This window comes from Trachypithecus francoisi, unplaced genomic scaffold (genome assembly GCF_009764315.1).
Source record: "Trachypithecus francoisi isolate TF-2019V2 unplaced genomic scaffold, Tfra_2.0 Lachesis_group8, whole genome shotgun sequence".
Lineage (NCBI taxonomy): Eukaryota > Metazoa > Chordata > Mammalia > Primates > Cercopithecidae > Trachypithecus > Trachypithecus francoisi.
Genome location: NW_022681473.1, coordinates 57,750,915 through 57,777,545, shown reverse-complemented (window position 1 = coordinate 57,777,545; position 26,631 = coordinate 57,750,915). Strand labels below are relative to the sequence as shown.

The following is a 26,631-nucleotide window of genomic DNA, read 5'->3' as shown; positions in this document are numbered from 1 at the left end:
TGAGGGAACAGTGATCCAGGCACAGAGAGTCTGGGGAGACAATGAAATCTTAGCATCTTAAGGGGGAAATTCTGAGAACATCGTGGTGTCTGTCTCTTGTGTTTGTCTCCCTCTTGCATTTGTCTCCCTCTCTTGAGCTTGCCAGACTTATCTCAAGGAAAGCAAGACTGAGGTCCTTAAGTCAAAACTGAAAAAATAGTTTCATTAAAGTCTGCTTTAAACACTGGGACTCAAGAAATTCTCATGGAGGAGAAACATTATTTCTCACTTTACAAGAAACATGAGAGTCTTGACACTGCTGGGTTTCCAGTGACTTGGTGGAGGAGCTGGTAGGAGAGTGGGGGCCCACAGAGAAGTCAGGTGGCAGGGTCCCCCAGGAGGGCTGGAGGCTGAGCAGGGACATGCTGTTCCTGGTAGACACAGAGTGGGAGGGAGAAGAACCACACCACCCCATGAGAGCATACTTGTACCCAGCTACGTGAGATACCCCTACGAGGGCTACAGGACATTGGAAAGGCATTTTGCAAGAGCTGAGACCCTTCATGACAGGTGGGCACAGGAATAAGTGGAACTTGGGTGTTATTAAGGCAATTCTATTTCTACCCAAATATGCCCACCTGAGAGTTAGCATAGCACTGTGCCAAACTCTAGTAGAAGGTTGCTGAGGTATGAAGTCCTGCTCCACCAGTTTACAAATGATCTGGCTGGGGACTATTACTGAACATTTCCAGGTCTTGGAAGAAGACCTGGAAAAAGAAGACATTTCCAGGTCTTCTTTGTCTTTAAAATGGGTATGATGATGACAATGATTCTTACTTCTTAGGGTCATACGATGATTTTATTAGTTAATTCATATGAAACATTTAGAATGAAGCCTAGCATATAATGAATTATATATTAATGCTATTATTAATCTTACATAAGTTTTGATTTAAAAATGAGTGTAGAGTACCCATAAGAGTAATTATCACTTAATGTATGTTAGTTGCCATTCTTTCATGATGAACAAGCAAGTACTACATATTTTAAATTATTAAAAATGACAGACATTTGTTGTTTAATACATTTTTAAAATTATTAAAAACAGAGAAAAAGAAGCACCCTCATTCTCACAAATGAATTTGTCTATACTGAGCCTGATCCCAATCTATAAAGTATCTGCAGGAAGAAAGGAAATCAAAATCCTGAACTATGAAAGAAGGACCCTTTCCCTTACTTCATATCAGAGAGTAGAACATTTTCGAAAATTCACAGAAAGCTTTTTTTAGAACAGACCATTCAATTCTGAGAAGAAGGTTCTTAAAATTGTCTATAGTGTGTCCCTACGCATCCTGAAGATTTTAAATAAGTTGTCACAGCAGCTCCACCCAGAGGCTGTTTCATCAAACCACAAAGTGACACTCCCAGCCCCCAAGTGTCCTGTGGAGAGCAGAAAGATGGCGGCTGGAGCGCTCACCCAGCGGGAATTGTTGCCCGCATCTGCTACGCTCCTTAGAATTTCTGGAGAGAAACACAGCATCCTCCTGGCATGCTTCTGATGCAAAGGTGGGGATTTTAAGCTGCTGTAGCTTGTTAGACTTCTTTCTACCTTAAAGGCAAGGAATCTCTGTTAAGGTCATAAAGATCCCCCCTCCGCCCCTCCCCCCCCCCGCCAAAAAGAATATAGTTTCAGGGGATATATTTTAGGGCATTTTATTCATACAGATGAAAAGAAAGGTGATTCCACTATGTGGCTTAAAAGGTATGTGATATTTCTGTGCAAATTGTCGAAAAATATGATGTTACCCAAAACATTATTTGTAAGAAGCGATGGCTGTGGGAAAAATAATAATAATAAAGCCTAAGACATAATTTTGAGAAAATTGAAGGCTAAGGCTGAGAAATAAATTGTTACTGGGATTATGCTAGTGTATCGGAACTGCCTCTATGACCCTATGACTCCTGAAACCTGAGAGCTTCAGGCAACAGAGGCCAGAGGCTCAGAACAACACTTGGGGACCTTTCTTTATGAAAGTGAAATCTACTTCCAGGGAGCCTCTTTCTCAACTCCTATTCACTCTCCATCTTTAGCAATCAGACTGTGGAATTCCGACTCACTGAGGTTACCTAAAACATCCCAATGGCCAAATCCAAAGGCCTCTTTTCCCACTGTTACATTACTAGATTCTGTCCAGCATTTTTCATTATTGATGCCTCTCTCCCCTGTCTTTGCTTGGGCTGCTATAACAAATATACCATTGACTTGTTGGTTTAAATAAGAAATTTATTTCGCAAAGTTCTGGAGACTGCCAAGTCCAAGATCAAGGTATTGGCAGATCCAGTGTCTGGCGAGGACCCCCTTCCTGGTTTGCAGATGTCTGTCTTCTTCTTTTATCCTCACATAGGGGAGAGCAGAAAGAGAGGAAGCACGCTCTCGTGCATCTCTTCTTATAAAAGTACTAATCCCATCCATGAGGGCTCCACCCTCAGAACCTAATTATCTCCCTAAGGACCCACTCCAAATATCATCACATTGGAGATCAAGCTTCAACACGTGAATTTGGTAGGCGTACAAACATTCAGTCCACAGCAAAACCTAATCTCTCTCCCCACAGCTGCCATGTCTGTCCTGGTTCTCCTCCTCTTATGTCAGGCTCCTTTCAGCCTCTTTCTTTGGTTCTTCTGTCTTCCCTTTTCTCTTTTTCCTAAAGAACCTAAAAATAAGTTCTTTTGGGTTGCAACTCTCACCTTTCTCTGCTACTTCCCAGACCACCCCATCCCAGGCTTGATTCTTAATGCCTGGACATCTGCAGCTGGATATTCCACAGGTAAATTGACAGGCACCCACTAAATTCATCTTCAACCTCTCACACCCTCCTCAAATGTGCTACTGGTATGATAGTTCTCTTTTTTGGTCTTTGGAAATACTGTGCTTTGCAATGACTTTGCTGAATGTACCCCCTGGTGGCCAAGATAAGGAATCACTGCAGCCACACTTGACAAAAATTTTTCCACCCAGGGCTTCCATGCGTTATGAGGTCATTGTCAAAGAAGCCAGAACAAAAAGAGTCCAACTGCTTTTATCCCTTCTCGGGAAAAGGAATTTTCATTCTCCACTCTCTCTATTATTCTGTGTCCTATGTGTCAGAAAATTTATAAAAATAAAAATAAAAAATAAAGGGCTTGACTTTTCTCCTGATAAGGTATCAAAATGGCAAACTATAAAAGTTTCCCCACCTCATCTTCTGCCTGCTCTCCTCACAACTGTATTTTCCACATGGAACAAGATGTCACTCATATATGCCAATGGATGTCATGGACAAACAAGGAACACAAAAAGCTCAGAACTTCTCAATGCTCATTGGCACTAGAACATAGTGGTATACTTGCTATTTTCAGAGGTGGGATCTTGTGAATGAGACCACAATTTGGCACAGAAAGTAGTCATTGCCACTGAATTATTCACTTGGGACTTGTATTATTCACAGGGAACTTGTATTCTGGTGACTGGAAATATTCCACTGTTGCTTTGAGCAAAAGGGACAATGACCACATCCCATGAAGCTCCATGTGATGGCTTTTTTGATATGTCAGCTTGGCTAGGTGACAACCCACAGTTATTAAATCAGACACTAATCTAATTGTTGCTGTAAAGAAATTTTGCAGAAGTAATTAAAGTTCCTAATCATTTGACTCTAGGTAAAGAAGATCATCTTGAATAATCTGGGTGAACCTGACTTGATTAGTTTGGAGGCCCTAAAAGCAAGGCTGAGGCTTCCCCAAAACAGAGAAGAAATTCTGCCTATGAAGAACAGCTTCAGCCCATGCTGTGGAATTCCAGTGTTTCTACAATTTTCCCTTTCTGACCGCCTGGCCTCTAGATTTACCTGCTTAGTCAGCCCCCAGAATTGCATAAGCCAATTCTGGTGTATCAGTTTGTTAGGGCTGCCATGACAAAGTATCACAAACTAGGTGGCTTAGAACAACAGAAATTTATTGTCTCATAATTCTGGAGGCTAGAAGTCCAAGAACAAGGTGTCGGCAGGGTTGACTCTGTCTGAGGGCTCTGATGAGGAGTCTGCTCCAAGCCTCTCCTCTAGCTTCTGGTGGTTTACTGGCACTCACTGGTGCCCCTTGGCCTGTAGATGATGTATTGCCACAACCTCTGCCTTCATCATTACACAATATTCTCCCTATGTGTGTTTGTCTCTCTGCTTCCAATTTTCTCCTTTTAATAAGGACACTAGTCATGTTGGATTAGGGCCCAGGCTAATAACCTCATTTTAACTGATTAACTCTGTAACAACCCTGTCTCTAAATAAGGTCACATTCTGCGGTACTGGAGGTTAGGACTCCAGTATATTTTAGAGGAAGATGTAATTAAATCTATATCACCTGCTTCTCCAGTTGAACCCTGGATTATATCTGTGTGTATCACTTGGTACCCAAAACAGCTTACCAGAAACATTGGTTTGTCCATTTGGCACATCTCATGTCTCCAGAAACATTGATTCATCCTCTGATAAGGAGATGTTTAAATCTAGGTATATTGGGTATAAGTATGATACAATTACTCAGCTCCCACAAAGATGGCCAGGGTTGAAGATTTATCAGAAAATGATTTATGATGCTATTGTTAGAATTCTGGGGCACCTCAGTCAGCTAGACTCTGTAGGTATTTCAAATGAGGAGTGGGGCATTTTAATTATAACCTGGCTTTGCCATCTGCAGCGGCTTAATACTGACAAGAATGAACAACTTGGAAAGGAGGTAACTGACTTTGTGGGGTTTGGAAAGAAGAATCATGGGTATGAGAATGTGTAAGGAAGCTGGTTAGGTAGTTCAGATGTCCAGGGTCTGGAACTGGTGAAGATACTTCATATTTCTATGTCTCTGTTATGTATTGCACACTTGCTTGTGGCCAAGTGTATCTTATTTGATTTAATCCTCACTGCATTCTTATTAGGGATGCATTGTTTTCCCTTAGTAGGGTTGAAATAAATGAGTCTTAGATGTCTCTTTCTTAAGATTACACATCTAGTAATGATCGGCCAGGATTCAGACATACAGTCACTCGTTCTTTGTGAACTCCGTATATGTGAATTCACTTACTCACTAAAAATTATTTACAGCTCCAGAAGTGATAGTTATGTTGTTCTCAGGATCATTCATAGGCTTGTGAAGAGTGACAAAAAATACACGTTGTTAGACACACATGTTTCCAGATGAGGTAAAACAAGGCAATGTTTTGCCCTTTTGCTTCAGCCCTCATCCTATAAACAAGTGTCCTTTTCACGGTCTATTCAGTAGCACTTTTGTTTTTTTTTCAAGTCTGTTCTTTTATTGGTGACCTCGATGTTTAAAATGGCCCCAAGCATAGTGCTGAAGTGCCATCTAGTGTTCCTAAGTGCAAAAGTCTGTGATGTGCCTCACATAGAAAACACACGTGTTAGATAAGCTTTGTTCAGACATGAGTCACAGTGCTGTTGGCCATGAATTTAATGGCCATGAATTCATTGTAATGAACCAACAATATATATTAAATAAGGTGTCTTTAAACAGAAACACACATAAAACAAGTTTATGTACTGATCAGCTGATGAAAATGTACCTTGCAGGCACCTAACCCTGTACATTTCCTAGGAGCGATGGCTGAGTATTCTCTTGTTCAGTGTCCATGGTGGCTTGATAGGATGTAATTATTGAAGATAGTGAGAATCGACTGTCTCCGTGTTGGGCTCTAAAGACTGCCCTCTAATTCACATCACAAGGATTAGAACTGGGAGCCAAAGAGTTGGTGAGTCTATCTTCTTACCTGCTTTAGGAATGAAGGAGACTGTAGCCTGAAAGCCCCTGAAGGTCCCATTTTCATCCGATTGGAAGCTGATGAGCATGATGCTGGAGGGGCTCAGCACAGGGGTGGGGACATCATAGCCACACACCCGAGCTTGTTGAAGGCCAGCCCAGGCAAGACATTGTCCAGCACCCAGCAGATACCCATGGCATTGGAGAGAAGAAAAAAGAAAATCGTCCTTCAGGTAATTGTTGAGAAATACGCTTTTCACAATTCGTTTTCAAAATAAAGGCAGCTCACTCCTTAAACAGGTAATTAACACCAAGACATTTCAATTTGGTTTTCTCTCCCGAACACTCCCACACTCAATGATGTTAAGGGAACTGGTTCTAGCCTCAGGACTTGTTTCAATGGAACTTCCCCCTTCTGGCTCCTAGTTTCCTCATGGGCCTTTCACATTTCAGTGGTTCTTTGATTCTCCCTCTTTCTATTCCTGCCCCCATAATGAAGAACACAAAGGAGTGATGGTGAGACCACAGGGAGGGGTGGAGGTGGTGCAGGAAGATGAAGGAAGATTGATCTGTCTCCTTTTCGTTCCCATCTCAAGACTGGGTCCAAACGCAAACCAGAGCAAGCTGAGGCTCAGGGGACACAAACCTATTTCCTTCTTCCTTTCTACATCACTGTGCACTGTCACATAGTCGGAAGTGCAGTCTCCACTTTCTTCTATTTCCAGACTCTGAAATGAAAGCTGAGAAGACGCGAAGTTACATGCAGAGTAAACAATCTGAATGAATTACCTGACTTTGATTCAGCAGAGAAATTTGGATTGCTCAACTTGTCTAGAGTAAGACTTTAGATGAGAAAGTTAATGGGGTATTCAGGAGTGGGTCAGATTACCAACGAAAGGATTCTATATCACAGGCTGTCTAACTTTTTGAAATAGCTACCAGATATGGCCCGAATCAAAGGGCAGGAAACTGTGCAAATATTTTAGCTTCCTAGTGACTCTAAGAGATTAAAAGAGCTACCGCATGGGGATTTTTTTTCCCTGGAAGCAACCAGACACTCAACTCAACTAATTGCATATTCACAAAACTGCTTCTCTGGACATCTTAGTGTTGTTCACCTGGTTCCTGATATTTCCTCTTGAACTCCTAGTTCTCCTGAATCAAGACTAAAATTGGTTGTGCCCCTTGGAGACCATGTCTTTCTACCCAGCAGGATATATCTGGCTATTCTTCTCACCTACTCTGTCCTGTTGCCACTAAATTTCCATGCCTCACAGCAAAATTCTGATAAGGCACGGATATGAGTGAGTCTAATTGCTGATATAAAACAAAGCATCATCTGAGCTACTGAAAGCATTTGCATAAGTGGGCTCAGAGTCAAATGTAGCAAGCCTCATGAATGTGCATGAAAAAGGAAATCCTTGTATGAGTTAGAGAGAGTTGATTTTGGATACTAAGCTTAAACGTAAACCTCAGCAAAATTCTCGATTATTAAGCTATGATGAGTAATGACCTAGAAAACAAAGGTGATCACCTGGAATCAACCTAGGTTCACCAAGAATAAATAATGACAAACTTTTTCTCATAGTTTCTGTAATCGTGATGCTTATTGGTAGCATATTTCATTTATCTCTATCCTTGACACCTGCATTTTTTGCTATCTTAAAAATTTGGCAGTGAATATCTTTATGCATTTACTTTTTTTCTTCTCTTGTATAATTCCCTGCATGGGGCACTTGTTTTGTGTCAGGAGAAGGGAGAACTATCTAGACAGAAGGAACAGTGTGAAGGAGAAACAAAGAAACAATAAAGAGTGATCTTGGAGCAGTTTGGTGAGCACTAGCCAATTGAATTTCAAGTGAAGAGTGCTGGGAAAGAGGGCAGATGAAATAGGAGTTCCGGTTTTAACACACAGTTTGGTGGGGATTCAATGGGACCCGGACTCTGAGTGAGATGCAAAAAGGACTGTGTGGATAAAACAAAACTGGAGGCAAATAATTACTAATGGTGAAGGTAGGCTTGGGGAGGGGGACATGTATCAGAAATAGGATTCATTCAAACATTTATTAAACCCTTACTGGGATACTTTCTGGGAAGGGGACCTTTTCACTCCAAGTCAAATGATGAGCATATTGCTATGACTTGTAACACCAATTTCCAGATTACTATCTTAGATGAGTTCTGCAAAATGACGCTGTCACTGGCAGGGTATGAGAACATCACTTCACTGATGCACAACACTCAACCTTTATTGAAGAGATATTTTTCAATCACTTCTGGCTCTGGCATTTTCAGATTTTCAACTAAATTTCCTCTTCTTCCTCCACCTGGAAACATGCTCACAACCTAAATTTTATCCTCCATCACTAATAAATTTTCCTTAATTTTGCTGAAATTTTTGTCCCAACTCTGTTTAAGTTTGAGGAACTTTTAGAAAGAAATCTATACCAACTGTCTCCGTATCATCTTTCCCCACTCATTCATAAAACCTGTGTGATCTTCTTTCTGCCATTAATGTCTGACTTAACATGATATTTCAGATACCACCAATCCCAGCTCCTCTCAATTGTTCAATTTCCAGTCTAATTATTCCCCCTTTTTATGGAGGTGTGTGGTGGGGACTGGACACTTCAGTTCTCATCTCTTGAAGTTCTAACTTAGTGTGGTATCCAAACGATTGGTCACATCTTTTTGTTTGGTTTGTGTTTTAAGTTAAAGGCTGCTTTCTCCAGGCTGTCATAAGAACACACCAATTTGTTTCTCCCACATCTCAGAGTTCTTTCCATCTCTTAAGTACATGAGAACGCTGGGGTCTCATCATCCCTCACTCCTCTCCCCTTTATTTTCTACTCTCCTTTCTCTCCATCTTACACTGTCTTGTTTTCAATTATTATTTTAAGAGAAAGACCTGTAAGAAAACGCCTTGTTCCAATCTCACCCTGACTGCACTTTCTTCTACCTCCTTGATGATATCTCTCTGCAGATGGTCCATTAGTGTTTAATGGACAAACAAGTAACCACAAACACTGCTAATCAAATGTGGAATAAACTCCATTTCCAGATGTTCAAAGGCCTCCATACATTGACTTCCGCCTTGCCTTCCACCGCCCACTCCAGGACACCTTAAGACCCTCTTAAACCAGCGATTCCCTGAGCCTGATCTGCTCTGGTTCCTCTAGGCTTGCTCTGTCCTCTCTGCTTGAAAGGCTTGATGATTTTGGCCTGATTGTCCTTGACTTTTGTTATCTATAACTTACAATGTGTTTGTGAGCAGTTTAATAAATAAGGAAGAAATGCTTGTTTCTGGAATGGACTAAGAAAGTCACCAACACAAAGATTTCTTTTTTTTTTTTTTTTTAAGAGTTTCGCTCTCGTAGCCAAGGCTGGAGTGCAGTGGCACAATCTCGACTCACTGCAACCTCCGTCTCCCAGGTTCAAGCAGTTCTCCTGCCTCAGCCTCCCGAGTAGCTGGGACTACAGGTGCCCGCCACTGTGCCTGGCTAATTCAATGCAAAGATTAAAGCAGCACTTTTAAAAAAAAAAAAAACAAAAAGTAAAGAGCAGAGTGTCATCTAGTGGAAAAATGTGTAGTTGCAGGGGAAACTGGGCGGATCCACATTCAGCAAGTATTTATTGACAGCTTTGTGTGTCAGGTGCCAGGTTCTAGGTACTGCAAATACAGCAGTGAATAAATCAGATAAAACCTCTGACCTCATGGTGCTTATGTTAGCTATTTTGTGAATTTACCATAGCTAAGTAAGCACAGCCAAAGTCAATACCTTAATTAGTTGATGTTTGGGGGCTTGAAAAGTCCAGTCACAGTTAGCCATGTCACTGTAGTTTTCAGGATAGTTTAGACTCTGTATGAGGCCTTCTTCAAAAAGGACAGTTAAGTAACTGCAACCTGTATCTGAAACATAAGAAAAAGTCCAAACAGATGGCACCATTCAAATGAAGAAGAATTCTCACTGCTCTCCCTCCTGTCTCCTGAAAATGATGCATACCAATTGCATTTTCAGACATTGCCAACAAGAAAAGAGATAGTGCATGATTCTCCAGAACTCTTCAGGCCCTCTCGACTCACTTGGATGGCAATCACTATGAGCTAGCAGGGTGAACTCAGGGTTGAGGGGGAGACTGCCCCCTGTTCCCTAGTTGGCCTGTGCCCCTCTCCCATGTGGAGCCAGCTGAGCCTTGGGAGAGGCGTCCCTGCCTCTCACCTAATTCCTATAGGGCCTAAGTTTCTACAGAAGGTGGGGATAGTACGTAATTAAAAGTAAATGGTTTTACCAGAAGGTAGTTTGGTTTAAGAGCTTTATAGGTAAGATTAAACCCAGCTGCATAATCTGTGGCATCAGAGACGAATTTCAGCCTTAGAGAATTAGAGCCAACAAGAAGGGATGAAGGGAGGCTTTCTGCACAAAATTTTCCTGCAGGATGAGAAAAAAAGATTCTTTGTTCAGAATCTAGAAAATAGTCCCCCTTCAGTGATTTAAGAAGAACTGAATTTGCCGTGATATTTCAGGAGTTGTCCAATCCTAAGTTTCTCAGTCTTGTCATAGTTGACATTTTGAGCCAGAACTTTGTGTTCTTGCTATCCTGCATCTTTTGTAGGATATTTGGTAGCATTCCTGGCCTCTACCAGTGACAATTCCTGCACTTGTGACAACTGAAAAATGCTTCTCAGTCATTGCCAAATGTGTCCTGAGGGTTGGGGGTACAGAATCACCTCCAGCTGAGAAACCACAGAAACGCCATTCCATTTCTGTTTCTTATAAGTAACCTGTCTCCTTCTCATGGTTGTCTATTTGTATTTCCCTTCTTAGCTTGATGAGGCAGGGAACGGTCATTTTCACAGCTAGGAAAGCAGTGACCTGTCTGGAGATCCTGAGAGGCCCTGACTATATCTAGAGTTTATTCCTCATGGACACCAGGTCTGGCAAATGAGCCTAGGAAGCCTGGTTTGATGGGAAGCAGATTTGCCCTGTGACCTTGCAGCCATCACCCAGGCTCAGATTTGGTTCCTTCCCACTCCCAATTCTGAGTCTCAAAGCTGAAGTCAGAAAGTGTGGCATTTACAGATGGCTCAGTGCCAGACATAAGATAACGAGGCCTCATTAAGCCCACTTGGCACCAGTTTCCATTTGACACAGTGAAAATCCACTCACCGATGGGTCTGTCTTCTAAGGAATACATTGACAAGTAATTGTGGTGACAAGACTCAACATCTAGGTGGGAAAAACTGAGCAACACATGCATATCCTCTGGTACCAGCAGGGTCCAGACACACCATCTGTAGGCAGATCATGGAGAGGGTGTTATTTCTAGACAGAAAATGACTATCATAGTCCAATTAGTGGCCACAGCCAGACTGGAGGTGGGAGTAAGACAGAAAATGACTATCACAGTCCAATTAGTGGCCACAGCCAGACTGGAGGTGGGAGTAAGGAGGAGGAGTGCAAAGGGGGTTACTCACTGCTTGCTCTCATAATATAGGTGGAGGCTTTCTGGGAAGTGCAGCTCCCCCTCAGCCCCGCTGACTATGACATCCTGCTCACTGAACCAGGCTGGGAGGAAAAGCCAGGAGAGTCAGGGTTAGCTGTGCCGGCTAACCACAACAGCCCCTCCCTCTAGAAGCTGCAAACACCATAACCTCCTGGTTCTTCTTGATGTACTCTTTGTTCTTCATGAAATCTTCTCCTGTCTTTGCTTCTATGATGCCTTTTTGGTTCCTTTTAGATCCTGCTTAACCTTGAGATTCTATGATTGGTTTTCTTTCTTTAACTCTTCTTTCTTTTTATTTTATTTTTGAGGCAGCGCCTTAGTCTCTCACCCAGGGTGGAGTGCAGTGGCACGATCACAGCTCACTGCAACCTCAACCTCCCAGGCTCAGGCAATCCTCCTGCTTCAGCCTCTCAAGTAGCTGAGACCACAGACTCATACCACCACACCCAGCTAATTTTTTTGAAGAAGTTATTTGAGAGATGGAGTCTCCATTTGTTGCCTAGGCTGGGTCTTGAACTCCTGGACTCAAGCGATCCTCCCACCTGGGCCTCCCAAATTGCTGTGATTACAGGCCTGAGCCACCTCTGGCCCTTTACTCTTCTTTTGCTGACCTCATACTTTATTCTATAAGTGCAGATATTTCCCAGGTTCTAGCCTTCATCCTCATATGCTCTCTCTCTATGATCCCTTGGACCAGTTTCATTCATACACTCCATTTCAGACGTCATCTCTACATTTCTGAACTTCAGACCTGATTTTTTATGATGGTTTCTTAGATGTCTCCCTCAGAACTCAATATGCTACAAATAGAATTCCTTGGGTCAGCAAAACTGCACCCACTTCTGATTTTATTATTGTTGTGCACCCTTTTCTTAGTCTCTAGTGCTCTAAACTTTGATACTATCTTCTCCTCCTCCTTCTTCCTTACAACCTTTCATCTAATTGGCTCCCAATCCTCATTTCTTATTTCTATTCCTTCCTTTTCATTCTGTGGACATTGCCTTGGTTCAAGCCTTCACTTCTTGTCTTTAAAACTAGTGCAGAATTTCATACGTCTATGCATTCGTCCCCTCACAACCCATCCCCTACGTGCTGCTCTTACGCTATTAAAGTATAGTTCAAATCTACTTATCTAATTAATCAGCTTTCTATTACTCAATCATATCCAAACTTTTTTGGCTGGCATTTAAAGTTTCCATAGTTTGATCTCAAGTTATGTTTCTATTCTTCTCCCTTATAAATCCTCATCACATGCCCTATGCTTTTGTTGCTTTAGCTGATTTATGCCCTATATTTTTTTGTCTTCATCCTTAAGATCCTTCCTTTAATAAGGATGATTCCTTGAGCTGGAATATTTTTCTTTACCCATATTCCATTTCCACTTGACAAAATCCTACTCCTCCTTCAAGGTGCAGCTTCAAAGATGTCTGTGCATCAGAGCTCCCCTGTGAGTTTGTTTCCAACTAGAAGCAGCCTCTCACTCCTCTGAGCTCTCAGGGTACTATTTTTCTATATTGCTCTTTGTAGATCTTTCCACAGGTTCAAAGAACCACTGATGATTTGAACTAAAATGTCTTAGAGACCATCTGGCCCACGCTATTTTCTTTATGGATGAGGGCCAGAGTCAGGAAAAGGCTCACCCAAAGTCACAGAGTGAATTCATTGCAGGATCGCAACGGAACAAAGGGGATGAGACCCTATATAAGTAGGGACATTTTCAGGGCAAGGCGTGTAGCTTACTGACCACATCAGCACTGCCTTGCCCTGTTTCCTTGAGTCTCTGATTCCAAGCTAGTGTTTGGCAAAGGTTGACTGAATTGGGGCAGAGCTCTGGATTGCTAAGAAATGAAATGGGAGGGCAACTGGGGCTTCTGCCGGGCATGGGCTTGCCTGGACTGGCTGGAAATGGCTGTAGGTGCTCCAGGTGGTAGTTTTAGACCTACTGAGCATGGAGCGCTCTTGGAGAGGAAGACTTTAGGAACTGACATTCAGAAATGCTACATGTTAATTTGTGCTCCCGATGGAGCAGCCTGCAAGGAATACCCACCCCTGGAGCTCTTTCTCCAATTACCTGGGAAAGAAAAAGAAAGATGCAATTGAAAGCCTGTGGTATCCTGAACAATACTTCAAGAAGTTAGCATCTCCTTGGTGCAGAAGAGATTTTTAAGTCAATATGCAACTAATAAAAATCTAATCTGTGGAAAGAAGGGAAGGGATAAATGGATAAAGTAGGAAAGGGGCTCTGGTGTTTTAAAATGATTTAATTCTCTTTATTGAGTGGGCTAATAAGAAAGAGTAATTAACTGGAGGTTTCACAGAGCAAGGGGATCATTTTACATAAGAACAGAGGCTAGAGATGGAAATAATTTGTCCATAACTATAAAAGAGTTGCTGGGTTAAATAGGTAAAACTTTGAGGGCTCAGATACCTGCCACGAGGTCAGGAGATCGAGACCATCCTGGCGAACACGATGAAACCCCGTCTCTACTAAAAATACAAAAACTAGCCGGGCGAGGCGGCGGGCGCCTGTAGTCCCAGCTACTCGGGAGGCTGAGGCAGGAGAATGGCGTAAACCCGGGAGGCGGAGCTTGCAGTGAGCTGAGATCCGGCCACTGCACTCCAGTCCGGGCGACAGAGCGAGACTCCGCCTCAAAAAAAAAAAAAAAAAAAAAAAAAAAAAAAGATACCTGCCACTGTACAATACACTTGAAAACAAACTCAAACTCTTACTAAACTTAAATTAACTTCTTTAGAAAAGGATAAAGGCCTTTTTGAGGTTGGAAGCCACCAGATAAGAAAACAATTAAGCTGGATTTGGAGGTAGCAAAGAAGTTGCAATGAGCTCACTAGTCTATCATAAGGGTATACACTTGTCCCTCAATATCTGTGGGGGGTTGGTTTCAGAACCCTTGCAGATACCAAAAATCTGAGGATGCTCAAATCCTTAGATTAAACGGCATAGTATTTGCAGATAACCTAGGCATGTCTTCCCCTATGCAGCATGCTAAATTGTCTCTGGAGTACTTGCCATATCTAAGACAATGTAAATGCTATGTAAGTAGTTGTTATACTGTATTTTTAAAAATTTGTATTGTCGTTATTATTTTATTGTTATTTTTATCATTTTATTTTTCTCTAAATATTTTTGATCCACAGTTGGTTGAATCTGCTGATGTGGAACCTGCAGATATGGAGGTCTGGCTGCATGTATATCCTGGCTTTCTCAGACTTACTATACCTGGATCTATGCCAGGGATTCTCAATGTGGGTACTATTAACCTTTTGGTTGGGATCATTCTTTGTTGTGAGAGGCTGTCCTGTACTTTGTAGGATGTTTAGCAGCATCCAAGGCCCCTACCCACTGGACACCAGAGCCACTCCTCAGCCCCGCCAGTTGTGACAATAAAAATGTCTCCTGATACTGTCCCTGGGGGCAAAATTGCCCCTGGTTGATAACTACTGATCTGTTATAGTTTGCCGGATTTTGTTGAGAAGTAAGTAAGTGGTGAAAGCATATGATCAACTGAGATAGTTTCAATTAAAGACCAGTTTGAGAAGGTCTAGGATGGATGGATTCATTTTTCATTGAATATTTGCATGCTGCTCCACATACCATATTTTACTCTTGTTTTATTCAGACTTGGTAAATCTCACAATCCTTGAGTGCTACACTGAGAACAGAGGTAGAGCCCGTCTGTTCAGGTGTTCTGATTTGCCAAGACTCAGATGATGCTCTCTCTGACCCTAGCAGAATGGCAGCTTCTCAACCTTGTGTGATGGCTTAGTTACCAGTTTGGAGGTGTTTGTGGATCCAGGGAAGCACTTTACTAAGGTCCGTGAAGATCCCAGGGGATCCTTGATCATTTTTCCTCACATTGTTTCTCCAGCCTCGACCACAGCCCAAACCCCAGGAAGTCACACCAGCCAGAGTCCAGGCCCCCCTTTTATTCCGGCACATGAGTGAACCTCCTGAATCTCCCTGCAGAGGGAAAAAGCCTCTGTTAGCACCACTGTCAGTGTCTATGCCCCAAAGTGCTCACTTTTTCCTCACAAGGATGCTGGAGGAGGATCAATGTCATTTCCTCACTTCTAATAATTTAGACTCAGGGTCCTGTGTCTGATGATCCCAGCACAATTCCCATATGATCCTCAAATATCACTGGAACCCAACAATCCCACCTCCCTTTTCCTCATCGATGGCTTTCATCAAAGTAGCAGACTTTCTTCTTTCTCTCATCTCACGCTGCAGACTCAGAGAAGTCTTGGCCAGCAATGAGACTGACTTCAGGCCTTGGTTAGTAGGAAGAATGGAGGCAAAGTGTAAAGTTTCCAACGTCCACAAACTGGAAACTTCTAAATAGAAAAGAGTCAGCCATCCTTCAGGAATGGGAGAACCCCGAGTTCATTCTTGGCATTATCTCTGTTATTTGGTCTTTTGGAAAAAGCAGAAGACTTCTTTTAAATCACACTTCCTGCTAAAAACAGATTGTTTCCACTGTCCGTTTATTTTGACGTAACCTCCCTTGGTACTCCTAACCCTTCTTTCCAGATTCCTGCCTTACCTGGGATCAGTCTTCCTGCAGCCGCTCACCTGATAACAGGGGAGCCTCTTAGGGAAATGGTTTGGATCTACCATTTTTCTCATACTCTTCACTATTTGACCCCTATATCTTCTTCAAGACTATTCTTTATTCTACCTCTCCAATATACTTTCTAATTAAATTAAATTTCACTGAAATTTAAGAAAACTAGAAGAAAACAAAACCAAAGGAAGCCTTGCCTGGGGCCTGACAGCCCCGCAGCTCCCACCCACCTGACATGCGTCTCTCCCTCCATCAGGAAAGCCTGTGCAAAGAAAGGTCTCCCCACTGATGGGCCTCTTTAGTGTTAACAGAGCTGCCATACACTCTTCCCAGGTCAAAATAGGCAGATTCACTTCCTGCAAGACTTGTGAGAGATTGCCATCTGAAAAACATAGAGATGGAAGCCCCAGCAGGAACTCTTTCACCCTTTCTGAGTTGACGATGCATCATTTGTGTTTGTGTCACTTGGAAAGACTTGAATTTCTAAGTACAATGTGGCATTCTCTACCTTTAAAAATGTATGCACAATTGTCTTTTAAAAATTGATTAAAAATTCCATTTTCTGATTACCCATCAGAAAGTTCTGACCTCTGCCTAAGAGGAATGGCACACAAGTTCTTACCTTCAGTTAAGCGGCCCCAGCCTGCAGTTGTACAAGTAAAACCAGCCTCAAATTGCTCCCGCAGCTCTGGAAGACATATGGGTCCCACAAAATGGTCTGAAGAAAAGAGCAAGGTAGGGCTTGTCTTATTCATGGAGGAGAGGACACTATAAAGCCACTTACCAGTTGGTATCCAGGTGGTCCCCTAAAGACCTCGTAAGAGTTGTGATAGCTTTGCCTGGCACCTCCAGGGGTTACTTGTCAGATCAAGAAAACCCTCTCCTGACTCCATGTAATGCTATCTCCAGAACCACAACCAAAAAGAGTTTCAGGTAGGACCCCCAAGCCCAAATCCCTGTCTCAAAGTGCATGACCCAGAACATATAAGAATTTGGGGTAGACAATTCAACACGATCCTCAAATGTTTACCAAATTGGAAGGCTCCAGCCATCTTTAAAAGGGCAATATCATAGTCCATTGGTTTCTTGGTGGAGAAATGTGGATGTATGATGACAGTTTCAATAGTGAGAGTTTGCTCTCCCGGCTCTGTCTGGCTTAAGTCATATTCTCCAGCAGTAACATTCAAAGTTGACACAATGTTTCTATGGAAAGCAAACAGTAAAATGAATGAATTTCATTGTGCCTCTGAATACAGTTGCAATGGTTGACACACTGGCTTCTTTAAAATGATAGGGATAAATAATATGGGGTGTGAGGCTGCTGAGCAGAGAAAATGAGAATAATTCCAGCACTGTTAGAAAAAAATTCAGAGATTCCAACTTCCAGTAGAGGACTAGTGAAGAGTGGGTTCATATAGAGCCAAGGATATGATGAATTTAATACTTTGCAATATTATTTGAAAATATCTAGAGAGGCACATACACTGTAGTTCAGGTCTCTACAGCTATAGTGGAGTTTATTCAGCTACCCTGTTGACCTGACCTAATATCAGTGAGATCCTTTGGGAATGATTTGTGATTCCCAGTAAGCATGCTACTTCAGTGTCAGAGATCCTATGCTTAGTGTATGTTATAAAGCACAGACGGTGTTATAACTAACTAATGTTATCTGAAGGGAACTTGGTGGGATGCATTGAGATAGATAAAGACTTCAGCCTGCCATCCTTTGAGACCCTTCATTCCCAGAAGTGATGCTTCTATACAAAATTTAAAAAGGCGTGTTTTCTCTGGTTATACTTCCCTGACTCTTGGCCAAATTAGGTACCTAACTTAACACATAATGTCTCTCTTGCCTACCACTTGCCACATTGCTGTGAGATGATTGGTTGACTCTTTTCAAAAGAAGAGTCAAGTCTCTGGGGGCAGAAATCATGTCTTAGTCATTTTGGTATCTTTGGTATCTAGCATAAAGTAAACATCCAGGAAATGTTTGCAGACTTGAAATGAAAGAATGACAATATGGGAACATGATCTTGATTACAGCCTAGTACATGCCCAGAACATAGCCAATAATAGGATATTTGGATAACACAAGAAAGTGGGTAAAGGGAAGTTGCTGGGTTGAATCCCAGAGAGGCAGGATCAATGGGAAAGAAGACAGGGAGCCTACTTTCTATTTTACTGGATCCCCTTTGTTTTCTTTTATCCATTTCTTCAGATGCATAATGAACTAGATATTTTTTCACTGAAATTTAAGAAAACTAAGAAAACTCTCACAAATCCTTCTTTATAATGCTCTTTTTTTTCTGATTTGGATACTATTATTAACTTCCAGTTATTTTAAGTAAAAACGAATTTTGCCTCTGAAAAGAATATATGTCATTGACCAAGTGCCACCTGACAATGTCACCCAGCCCCATTTGTGTCATTCAATTAGGATGTTCCTCTATTAAAGCAATACTCACCCATCACACAGGTCCATGTCTTAATAGAGTTATTGCTGATAATTCCAAGGGACAGGAAATGGTGGTCTGATCTTCACCCATGAGCTAGGCCTTTCTTACCTGTTTGCAACGCAGTGAGCCGCCGTGATCACCCACTGTGGCGAGACTATGCTTCCTCCACAAATATGCTTCTGTCTTTGTTTCAGAGACACCTAAAATGCAAATACCTTAAATGAAAGCAAGTTCATGCTCTGGGATCCCCCTAAACATGGTGATGAAGCCTATTCTCAAAACCAGACTCAGATATCTCACTCGTAAATATCGAGAATCATGAACTGTGAGAAGATCAAGTTCACACACTACCGCTCAGAAAGAAGAGTGGTGCTGGCAACCCTGGTCTAGATGAGAGGTAGTTAATTTGAGATGATTGGCTGTAAGTATGTGTCAACAGAGGTAGTAGTTAGAAGTGTTGGGATGTATTTACTTATTTTTATAACACTGTTGACGCAGACCTGTTGTTCTAACAATATGAACAGTGTCTGTGAATGAAGATAAAAGAGTATAAGATATAGCAGAGTCTAGCTGAAGAGGTTTGGAAGAAAGGCAAGGTGAGGGCTGGGGAGCCTTTCAACACATGCTCCAATTTCTCTAAGCCTCTTAGGAAAATTGTTTGGATCTACTGCTTTGCTCATACTCCTAACTCTTTGACTCCTATAGCTTCTTCAAGCCTCTTCTTTACCCTACCGCTCCAATATACTTTCTAATTTTTGCTTATCCTATTTGTGATATTTGACTTGATTCTAAAATGATTTACTATGTACAAGTAAATACTTTTTCTTATGACATTCATCACATGCCATGATGACTATTCTGTGTCTTTCAACCCAACTAGGCTGTAGGCTCCTCAAGGATATAAACTTAACCTTAGAAATATCTATAACCATAAAATCTAGCACAGTTCCTGATGCATAGAAGTCCTTGAGACTCACTTGCCAGGGATAGGAACTCTTCTCCACTTGGCTTCCTCCAAGAATGCGACTGAAAATGTTAAAATAATTCCAAGGCTGTACCTTAACCAGACTCCGCCCACAACTGGGAGCTGAGAAAAAAACGAGACAAACATTAAATGATTAGATAGCTTCTAGGATTGAGGTAATATCTTCACTATTTCACCCATGAAACTGAGTCTGAGACTATAGTGTATGGTGCCCAGCACACAGACAGGTATCAATAAATCTTTATTGGGTTTAATTCTTTTGAGGGATGGAAAGTGACAGGTTATTTAAGGAGAGTGGAGTGAAGTGTCCTGATTCACAAGCCGGTACCTGGATAGAGGTTTGCTAGGTAATAGAAGAAAAACCTCCTTTCTCTTTATGTAAAATACTTTATCCCTGAAAACGTTGTTTTTATTTCTTTGCCCTCAATGGGTTTTCTGACTCCTCAGCCAAGGGATAGGCTAGATTAAGGATGTTTATCACCACTTGGTAACTCAAGGATGGCACATCTTCTGTCCCTCCTGGAGGTCATCCTTTTCCATATTTCGAAGGAGGATTAGAACTAGCCTTGCCTCATAATCACCATGCTTCACTGCCTACCTAAATTCTGTAATTCTTATTCCTAAGCTTGCAGATCACCTCAACTAGGAAGTCTTCCTTGATTTCCTCAAAGTGGGGTTGCCTCTCCCCTGTGTTGTGTAGCATGCTTTCTTCACCCCTTTTATAGTTCTTGTCATGCAGAATTGTGATAATGAATTATTTGCCTCCATCATCGGACGATTAACTACTCGAGGGAAAAAAAAATTGCCTTATTCACCTCTGCATTTCTAAGGTTTAGCTTAATTCTTGGCATAAGTAAGCACTTAGAAACACTGGATGGACCAACAAATGATTTTTCTTGAGAACACATCCTTAAGAGCATAGCTATTTAGATCAACATGTTAAAGCATTCAAAGCTCTTTCATACAGCTTCTCGTTTAATGCCACTCTATGCCTATAAATGAAGCACTGTTATCCCCACATTGCAGATGAGAAAACTAAGAATCAAGGAGATGCACAGCTGAATAATGGTAGAGCATGAATGTAACAATAAGTGTTTTGATCCTGAACCCAATGCCAGGATGACATTGGATCAAAAGCTTATTTTCTAACTGTTTCAGTCGAATGAGTCATAAATACTTTAAATACAAAATTTACAATTTCCCGAATTCACTAAAGCAAAGTCAGAAAATGTGTTGATTCTCAGGGTTGGCACAAGTCTGACCAAGGAGAAGTCTGCCAAGAACTGTTTTCAGCTTAAGTTAGTTGAAAGGGAAAAAAAGACCATTTACAATATACTACAGTGAACATCATATTTCTCAGCAAGATGATTTTGCAAAAGATTAAAAATGCTTCCAAATCCATGCTGATTTCCAGACTTTGCTCTATGAATGAAGATGGGATTATGTAATGGGTCCAAGTAAGTGAACAATCTCAGTTCACTTAGGGAAACTAAGTGAAGAAAACAGGGATTGTTCACTTAATTGGATACATTAGTTGCATTCTATAAATGTTTCACCCTGTGTCCTATGCTGATTGCAGGAGATAAGTCCGAAATAATTGTTTAAAAACAATTAGATAACCAAAATATATTTGCTTCTCCTATTTTCCCAAAGAAACATGGAGTGGAGTTGTGATGTCCATTGCCATCAAAGGTTCAGACAAAGGTAATTATAGAGTTCATTTGAAACTTACCTTTGGGGAGCAAAAGAGTTGCAGATTTACCTTGTTCAAAAAAGACTATTCCTAGTAGTAAAATCAGCTTGTTCCTACTTATAAGCATTTTGAGACTCACAGTTTTCCCCTGAAATTTTAGAGAGACTACAGCAAAGAAAAATAGGAAGCCTTGGGATTCCAGAATAAGCCAATTTAAAACAAGTTTATTCATTAACCAAGACTTGGTATATCAAGCATGTCCATCTGATGTTTCCGAATGTAGTGTTTCGCAAAGATCTTTTGCAAGACGTGGAGAAACAACCACAGAAGCAAAGTCTTGATCAAACAATTTTACATATCCTATTACGCCTACATCAATTAGTTGATTCGTCCAGAGTGTATCTGGCTAGCAAAGTGGTTAGCATGTAAGGTTTGCATTTGCAAACATTACTTGCTCCTTTGTGGAGCTTACTACTTTCTATAAAAGGATTGACTATCAAAGTTGTCCTTGTTTACAAGGGTACACGTCCCTACTTTTTTGCAAATGACCCATTCAAATGTATATAATTTTTTTTGGTTAGAGTCGGAGTTTCCTCATGTTGCCCAGGCTGATCTCAAATTCCTGGGCTCAAGGGATCTGCCTGCCTCATCCTCCCAAAGGACTGGGATTACAAGTGTGAGCCACCATGCCCTGCCAATATTCTAAAATATTTTTATTTATCTTATTTTGCAAATGTAACTATGTGGTTATTATAAACATGTGTTGGTGAAGGAGAGAAGTGGAAAGATACTTGGGTGTCACACTCAGGCAGCCCTGCTATTAGAAAGTCATCTAGGATACTGTCCATTGGGGCATTTGTGACTCTGCATTCCCCTATCATTTTTGTATTTATGGAAGGGAAACACTAAATCTCCTTTATTTCTATGCTTGGTAGATGTTTGAGGGAGTAAAGTGGCTATGATGACCTGTACATCCTCCTCTTTCCTCAATGAGTTTTGGGCACATGGTCAGTGTGTGAGAAATATTTATAAGATAGTCAATGCCATCTATGACCACATAGAAATATAACACTTTTCTGTCAACTTTTCTAAGTTACCCACTAAAAATAACAAATGTCAACCCAAAAACTCTTAATTTCCTTTTGGCAACTTTTGTCTTTGTACAAAAAAAGTATGAAAATACAACACATACAGATAATATAAATGCAAAACAGAGAAGTTGTAAAACCTAACATTTGTAAGCACTACATGTTTAGGCACACTAATCTAGACTGTAGCCTTATGGAAAGAAATGAAACTCAAACCTCTATTGAGGCTTTGTCTACAACTACTGTAATCCTGATGCCAAGCATTTTTGGCTATTGGTATGGGGTGATAGCCCCAAGAGGTAATCAATCGATGTCTAAGCCCTAAACAAAGTTTCAATCTTCCTTTGACAGCAAGCTCTCTTTAAATTGCTATTGTGTTTTATCAATCACTTTTGAGAGCAACTTGACTAGGGATATGACCTTTCTGATCCCAAATTCACTATATTCTGTCTAAAAGTTGTGTACTGCTAATGTCAAAAGTGCAGAAAGACCTAGCGTGGGCCTAGGATGCACCAAACTTGACAAGCCTAAAGTAGGCACATAGCATAGGACAATAAAATTTGACTCTATACTGAAAAAATGATGAGTTTTCCTCTGTAATGTGGGAGTGGAGCATTTTTATTGATTGTCGCACAGGAATATGATGAGCTCTTGCTTACTCCTTAATTTCAGGAGAGGATATTTGCTTCAAGCTCTTGCATCACCACAACTGTCAATACACATCAACACGCTCTTCACCACATGAAGCTGGTCATTAAGAGTTTGTTACTTTCATCTCTTAAGGGGCTAAAATATGGCCCCCTTGCTATTAAAATATTTGCTCTTCATAGGTGGTGTAGCAGGTTCTGAGACACTACGTTTTTGTAAGGCCAGCTATTCAACCCTCCCAGAGTTTGGATAGGAACTATAATAACTGTACATTGTAGTTACTTACAGAGAGGACTGTATTAAAGTGTTGCTTGGCATGGTAGTATAAAATCAATTTTTTATACATGAAACTATTAAACCTTTTAAAGGGGAAAAAAATCTCTCTTTGGAATTTTGGACCAAAGTCTGCACCAAACATGGATTTGGGATTCAAATATATTGTTTTCTCTGTCTATATATCCCCAAGTTGAGAAATTAGTATCAAAATTTATCCTGAAAGCAAAACTCTCTGTCTTCACAGATGATATGATTCTATACCTAGAAAATCCCAGGTCTACCTGTTTCATTTAGTTGTTATATCTTCTGTTTTTCCCAAAGCCATAACTTTCTTCTCTTTTTTTTTTTTTTTTGTTTGTGCAATTATTTTTGTTGAAAGAATTGGTTATTTAGTCCTTTAGCATTTTCTACATTCTGTATTTTACTGATTACAGAGCTGTGACTTTAATATGTTCTATAACCCTGTGATATAATCCATAGCTAATGATTATAACTTCTGTATTGTACCCTCCAGTGAAAAGAGAATGACTACAGTATGAGGAATTCCCTCTCTCTTTTCTCAGATTTTTCTATCAAAACCTTTCACCTTCTGACAGACCTCAGAACACCTCCAACTTTGTTGCTGTGTCTTCCTGGATCAATCCTCACATTTGAGGTTCAAAAAACCTTCATAATTTTTTTTTCTGTCTTGACAGCCTAATTTTGATCAACAGTGCCATAAACACTCACCACCAGGAATATTCTCAGCCACTCCCAGGGACCCAGAGAAAGTAACAGAATGTACTGTCTGGTAGACAGTCCCAGGAACTGGGTTTCTGGACCTGTCTGCTTCTCATTCTCCCTGAAGTTTCCAGCCACCTGGAATTGCCCTGCTCCATGGGCCCAAATGTCCCCTCACATCTCCCTCCCAGGGGAAAACACCAACTGGTTCTTATTTGGAATAAATTGGAGTGGGTCTACTCCAGAACTTTTTCAGCAGTTTTCTCCTAACAGGGATGTGAGGTTGTGGTTCTTTCCTTAATTGAATTCCATCTACTTTGTATCTTTCTAGGAATATTCATAATTTGGTACCACTAAAAGTGCTTTCCTTTTTCAGGTTTTCCGGCACTGCTGAGTTCATTTATTTAATACATTCTTCTTATCATAAATTTGGAGCAGGAGCAGGACACACTGTATGTTCTCAGGCTGCCTACTTAATCCAATCCCTAAGTGGGAAGCACTGAATCCTCCTTTATAAACACCTGCATATTCCCTGTTGTAATTAATAGATGACACTAAAGGCAAATGCAAGGTAAGTTGAAGTGTAAAATAATTAAGAACAATATGAGAATGCCTCAAGGATAATCAAACGCAATAAGGGTATTTTAAAAAATAAATTTTAAAATGGAAGAGATGATTTGGAACTGAGGTGTGCTGTGAATTGTGCAAAGGAAGGAGCACCTTGCCCCTTCTCACCATTTGAGTCTTAGAATAGAAATGAGAGTATGCCAGAAAGAGGTTTAGTTATACCCAGGAATTTCAGGAATACTGGGGTAAGGAAGAGTGGGGAAGTTCCTATACATACTAAGCACAGGCGATAGATAGCAAAGAAACAAACTTAGGCAAAAGTGAGCTGGCCAGGAATGAGAGGGAATAGAAGGAAAATCATGTAGGGATTTGTCTGAGTCAGTGTCTGCAAAAGCAAAAAATTTCACACACAGGCATGTAGAAAATAGGGGAAAGGAAGTTGTACAGGAGTCTGTTTGGAAGAGTTATAATTAGCTCCCAAATTCTTGGTGAGAACTTGATGTGTTATGCTTCAGCCTCTGTAGCTTGTCTCCAAGATACTAGTTTTTATGAAGACAAAATTTTCATGGTATGATGGAGAAAGGAAGTTAGCAGGAGATGTAGATGAGTGAGAACAGCCAGAAAAAAAGTAGTAGTTTAGGACAATAAAAAAGGTAACTCTTACAATTATGAAGTGGTGAAGGAGGCCAGTTGAGAAGATAAATTTAGCAAATGCATCTTTCTTTTGTGTCAATTTTGAAGCTAGTGATTGGTGGAAGCCAAAAAGAAAAAGAAAGACAAAATTGGACCAAATCCTCTGACCTGCCAGAGAAAAATAAAAAACACGCAGAAAAAGTGACAAGGGCTTAGATGACATGATAGCATCATAGAAAGGATAGGGCATCAATAATTTTTTTAAAAAACCATAAATTGAAATCAAGACTGCAACATTTACTAATAGTGTAGCCTTGGGCAAGTCCATCAAGCCATTAGATCCTTGTATTCCTCATATGTAAAATATAGATAACAGCATATGGGGTAATTCGTTGGTAGTTAGTGGAATGATACACATGGGGACTGTTTAGATTGTGATGTGTTACATGACTTCACAATAACACTAGAAAAATTAATCATCTTTGGAAGATGCATGGGACCAAGACTAATGACTATTCAGCAGTCTTTGAAATGATTAATAAAGAAAAATAATCACTGGGTATAGTGGCTCATGCCTATAATCCCAGCACTTTAGGAGGCCGAGGCAGGAGGAATACTTCAGCCCAAGAGTTCAAGACTGCCACCATTGCACTCCAGCCTGGGTGACAGAGAGCCTGTCTCAAATAAATAAATAAATAAATAAACAAACAAACAAATAAATAGAAGAAAAAAGAAAATGAATCCAGCATTTATCGCAACTTTTCTTTTACTTTTCTTTTTTTATTTTTATTTTTTTGAGACAGCATTTCACTGTTGTTGCCCAGGCTAGAGTTTAATCATGCGATCTTGGCTCACCGCAACCTCCACCTCCCAGGTTCAAGTGATTCTCCTGCCTCAGCCTCCCGAGTAGCTGGGATTACAGGCATGTGCCACCACACCTGGCTAATTTTTGTATTTTCACTAGAGATGGGGTTTTGCCATGTTGGCCAGGCTGGTCTCAAGCTCCTGACCTCAGGTGATCCACCCGCCTGGGCCTCCCAAAATGCTGGGATTACAGGAATGAGCCACCGTGCCCAGCCAGTAATTTCCTGAGGATTTCACAAGCAAGATGGGCAATGGTAAGAACAGAATGAGAGGTAAAGATATGCTAAGATTCTTAACTAATTTAAAGTCAGGATTTATAAACAAATTAATTATAGACACTAGTAGAAAATGTAAACAAAGTGTTAGAACCTTAAGAACTATGACTACTGGAAGAATAGAAATATGATGCATAAATTCCAAATGGTTAAAGTAGTAAAAAGAAGATTGATTCAATTTAAAGGAAATAATGATAGGAAAACAAACAACAAAAACAACAGTGACAAAGAAAGCATGGTAAATAGAAAAAATTATGCACAATGACAACCATTAAACTTTTTTTAAAACAACAAAATTAGTTACATTATAATAGATCATATTATTCATTGTAAAAAAGTTCAATACTATTAACAGTTTAAGGAGTGAATAAATTGCTTTCAGATTATTGCTGGTGGGAAGTAAATTGGCAACGTTACTTTTAAAGGTTTTATTAAAATAAAAAGTGTCATTCACAAGGAAGTCACAGCAGTCTTAAACATTTAAATACCTAATAGCACAGTGTTGATCTTTAAATCTGATACTCCTATCAGATTTAAAGAAAAATCTGATAGGA

At 40.6% G+C, this 26,631-nt stretch overlaps 1 protein-coding gene across 1 annotated transcript; it reads right to left on the bottom strand.

The window, feature by feature from the left end:
* Nucleotides 1-4,469: 4,469 nt before the first annotated feature.
* On the bottom strand, nucleotides 4,470-21,218 carry OVCH2 (ovochymase 2). The gene is made up of 15 exons (XM_033206234.1): nucleotides 21,046-21,218; nucleotides 19,306-19,415; nucleotides 18,437-18,528; nucleotides 16,903-17,075; nucleotides 16,495-16,590; nucleotides 16,103-16,254; nucleotides 15,079-15,268; nucleotides 13,337-13,360; nucleotides 11,261-11,351; nucleotides 10,953-11,077; nucleotides 10,077-10,214; nucleotides 9,564-9,697; nucleotides 6,431-6,524; nucleotides 5,795-5,926; nucleotides 4,470-4,552 (listed from the first exon to the last, which is right to left on the bottom strand). The coding sequence occupies exons 1-15, from the start codon at nucleotides 21,131-21,133 to the stop codon at nucleotides 4,470-4,472; spliced, it is 1,722 nt and encodes a 573-aa protein (XP_033062125.1). The 5' UTR covers nucleotides 21,134-21,218.
* Nucleotides 21,219-26,631: the final 5,413 nt, after the last annotated feature.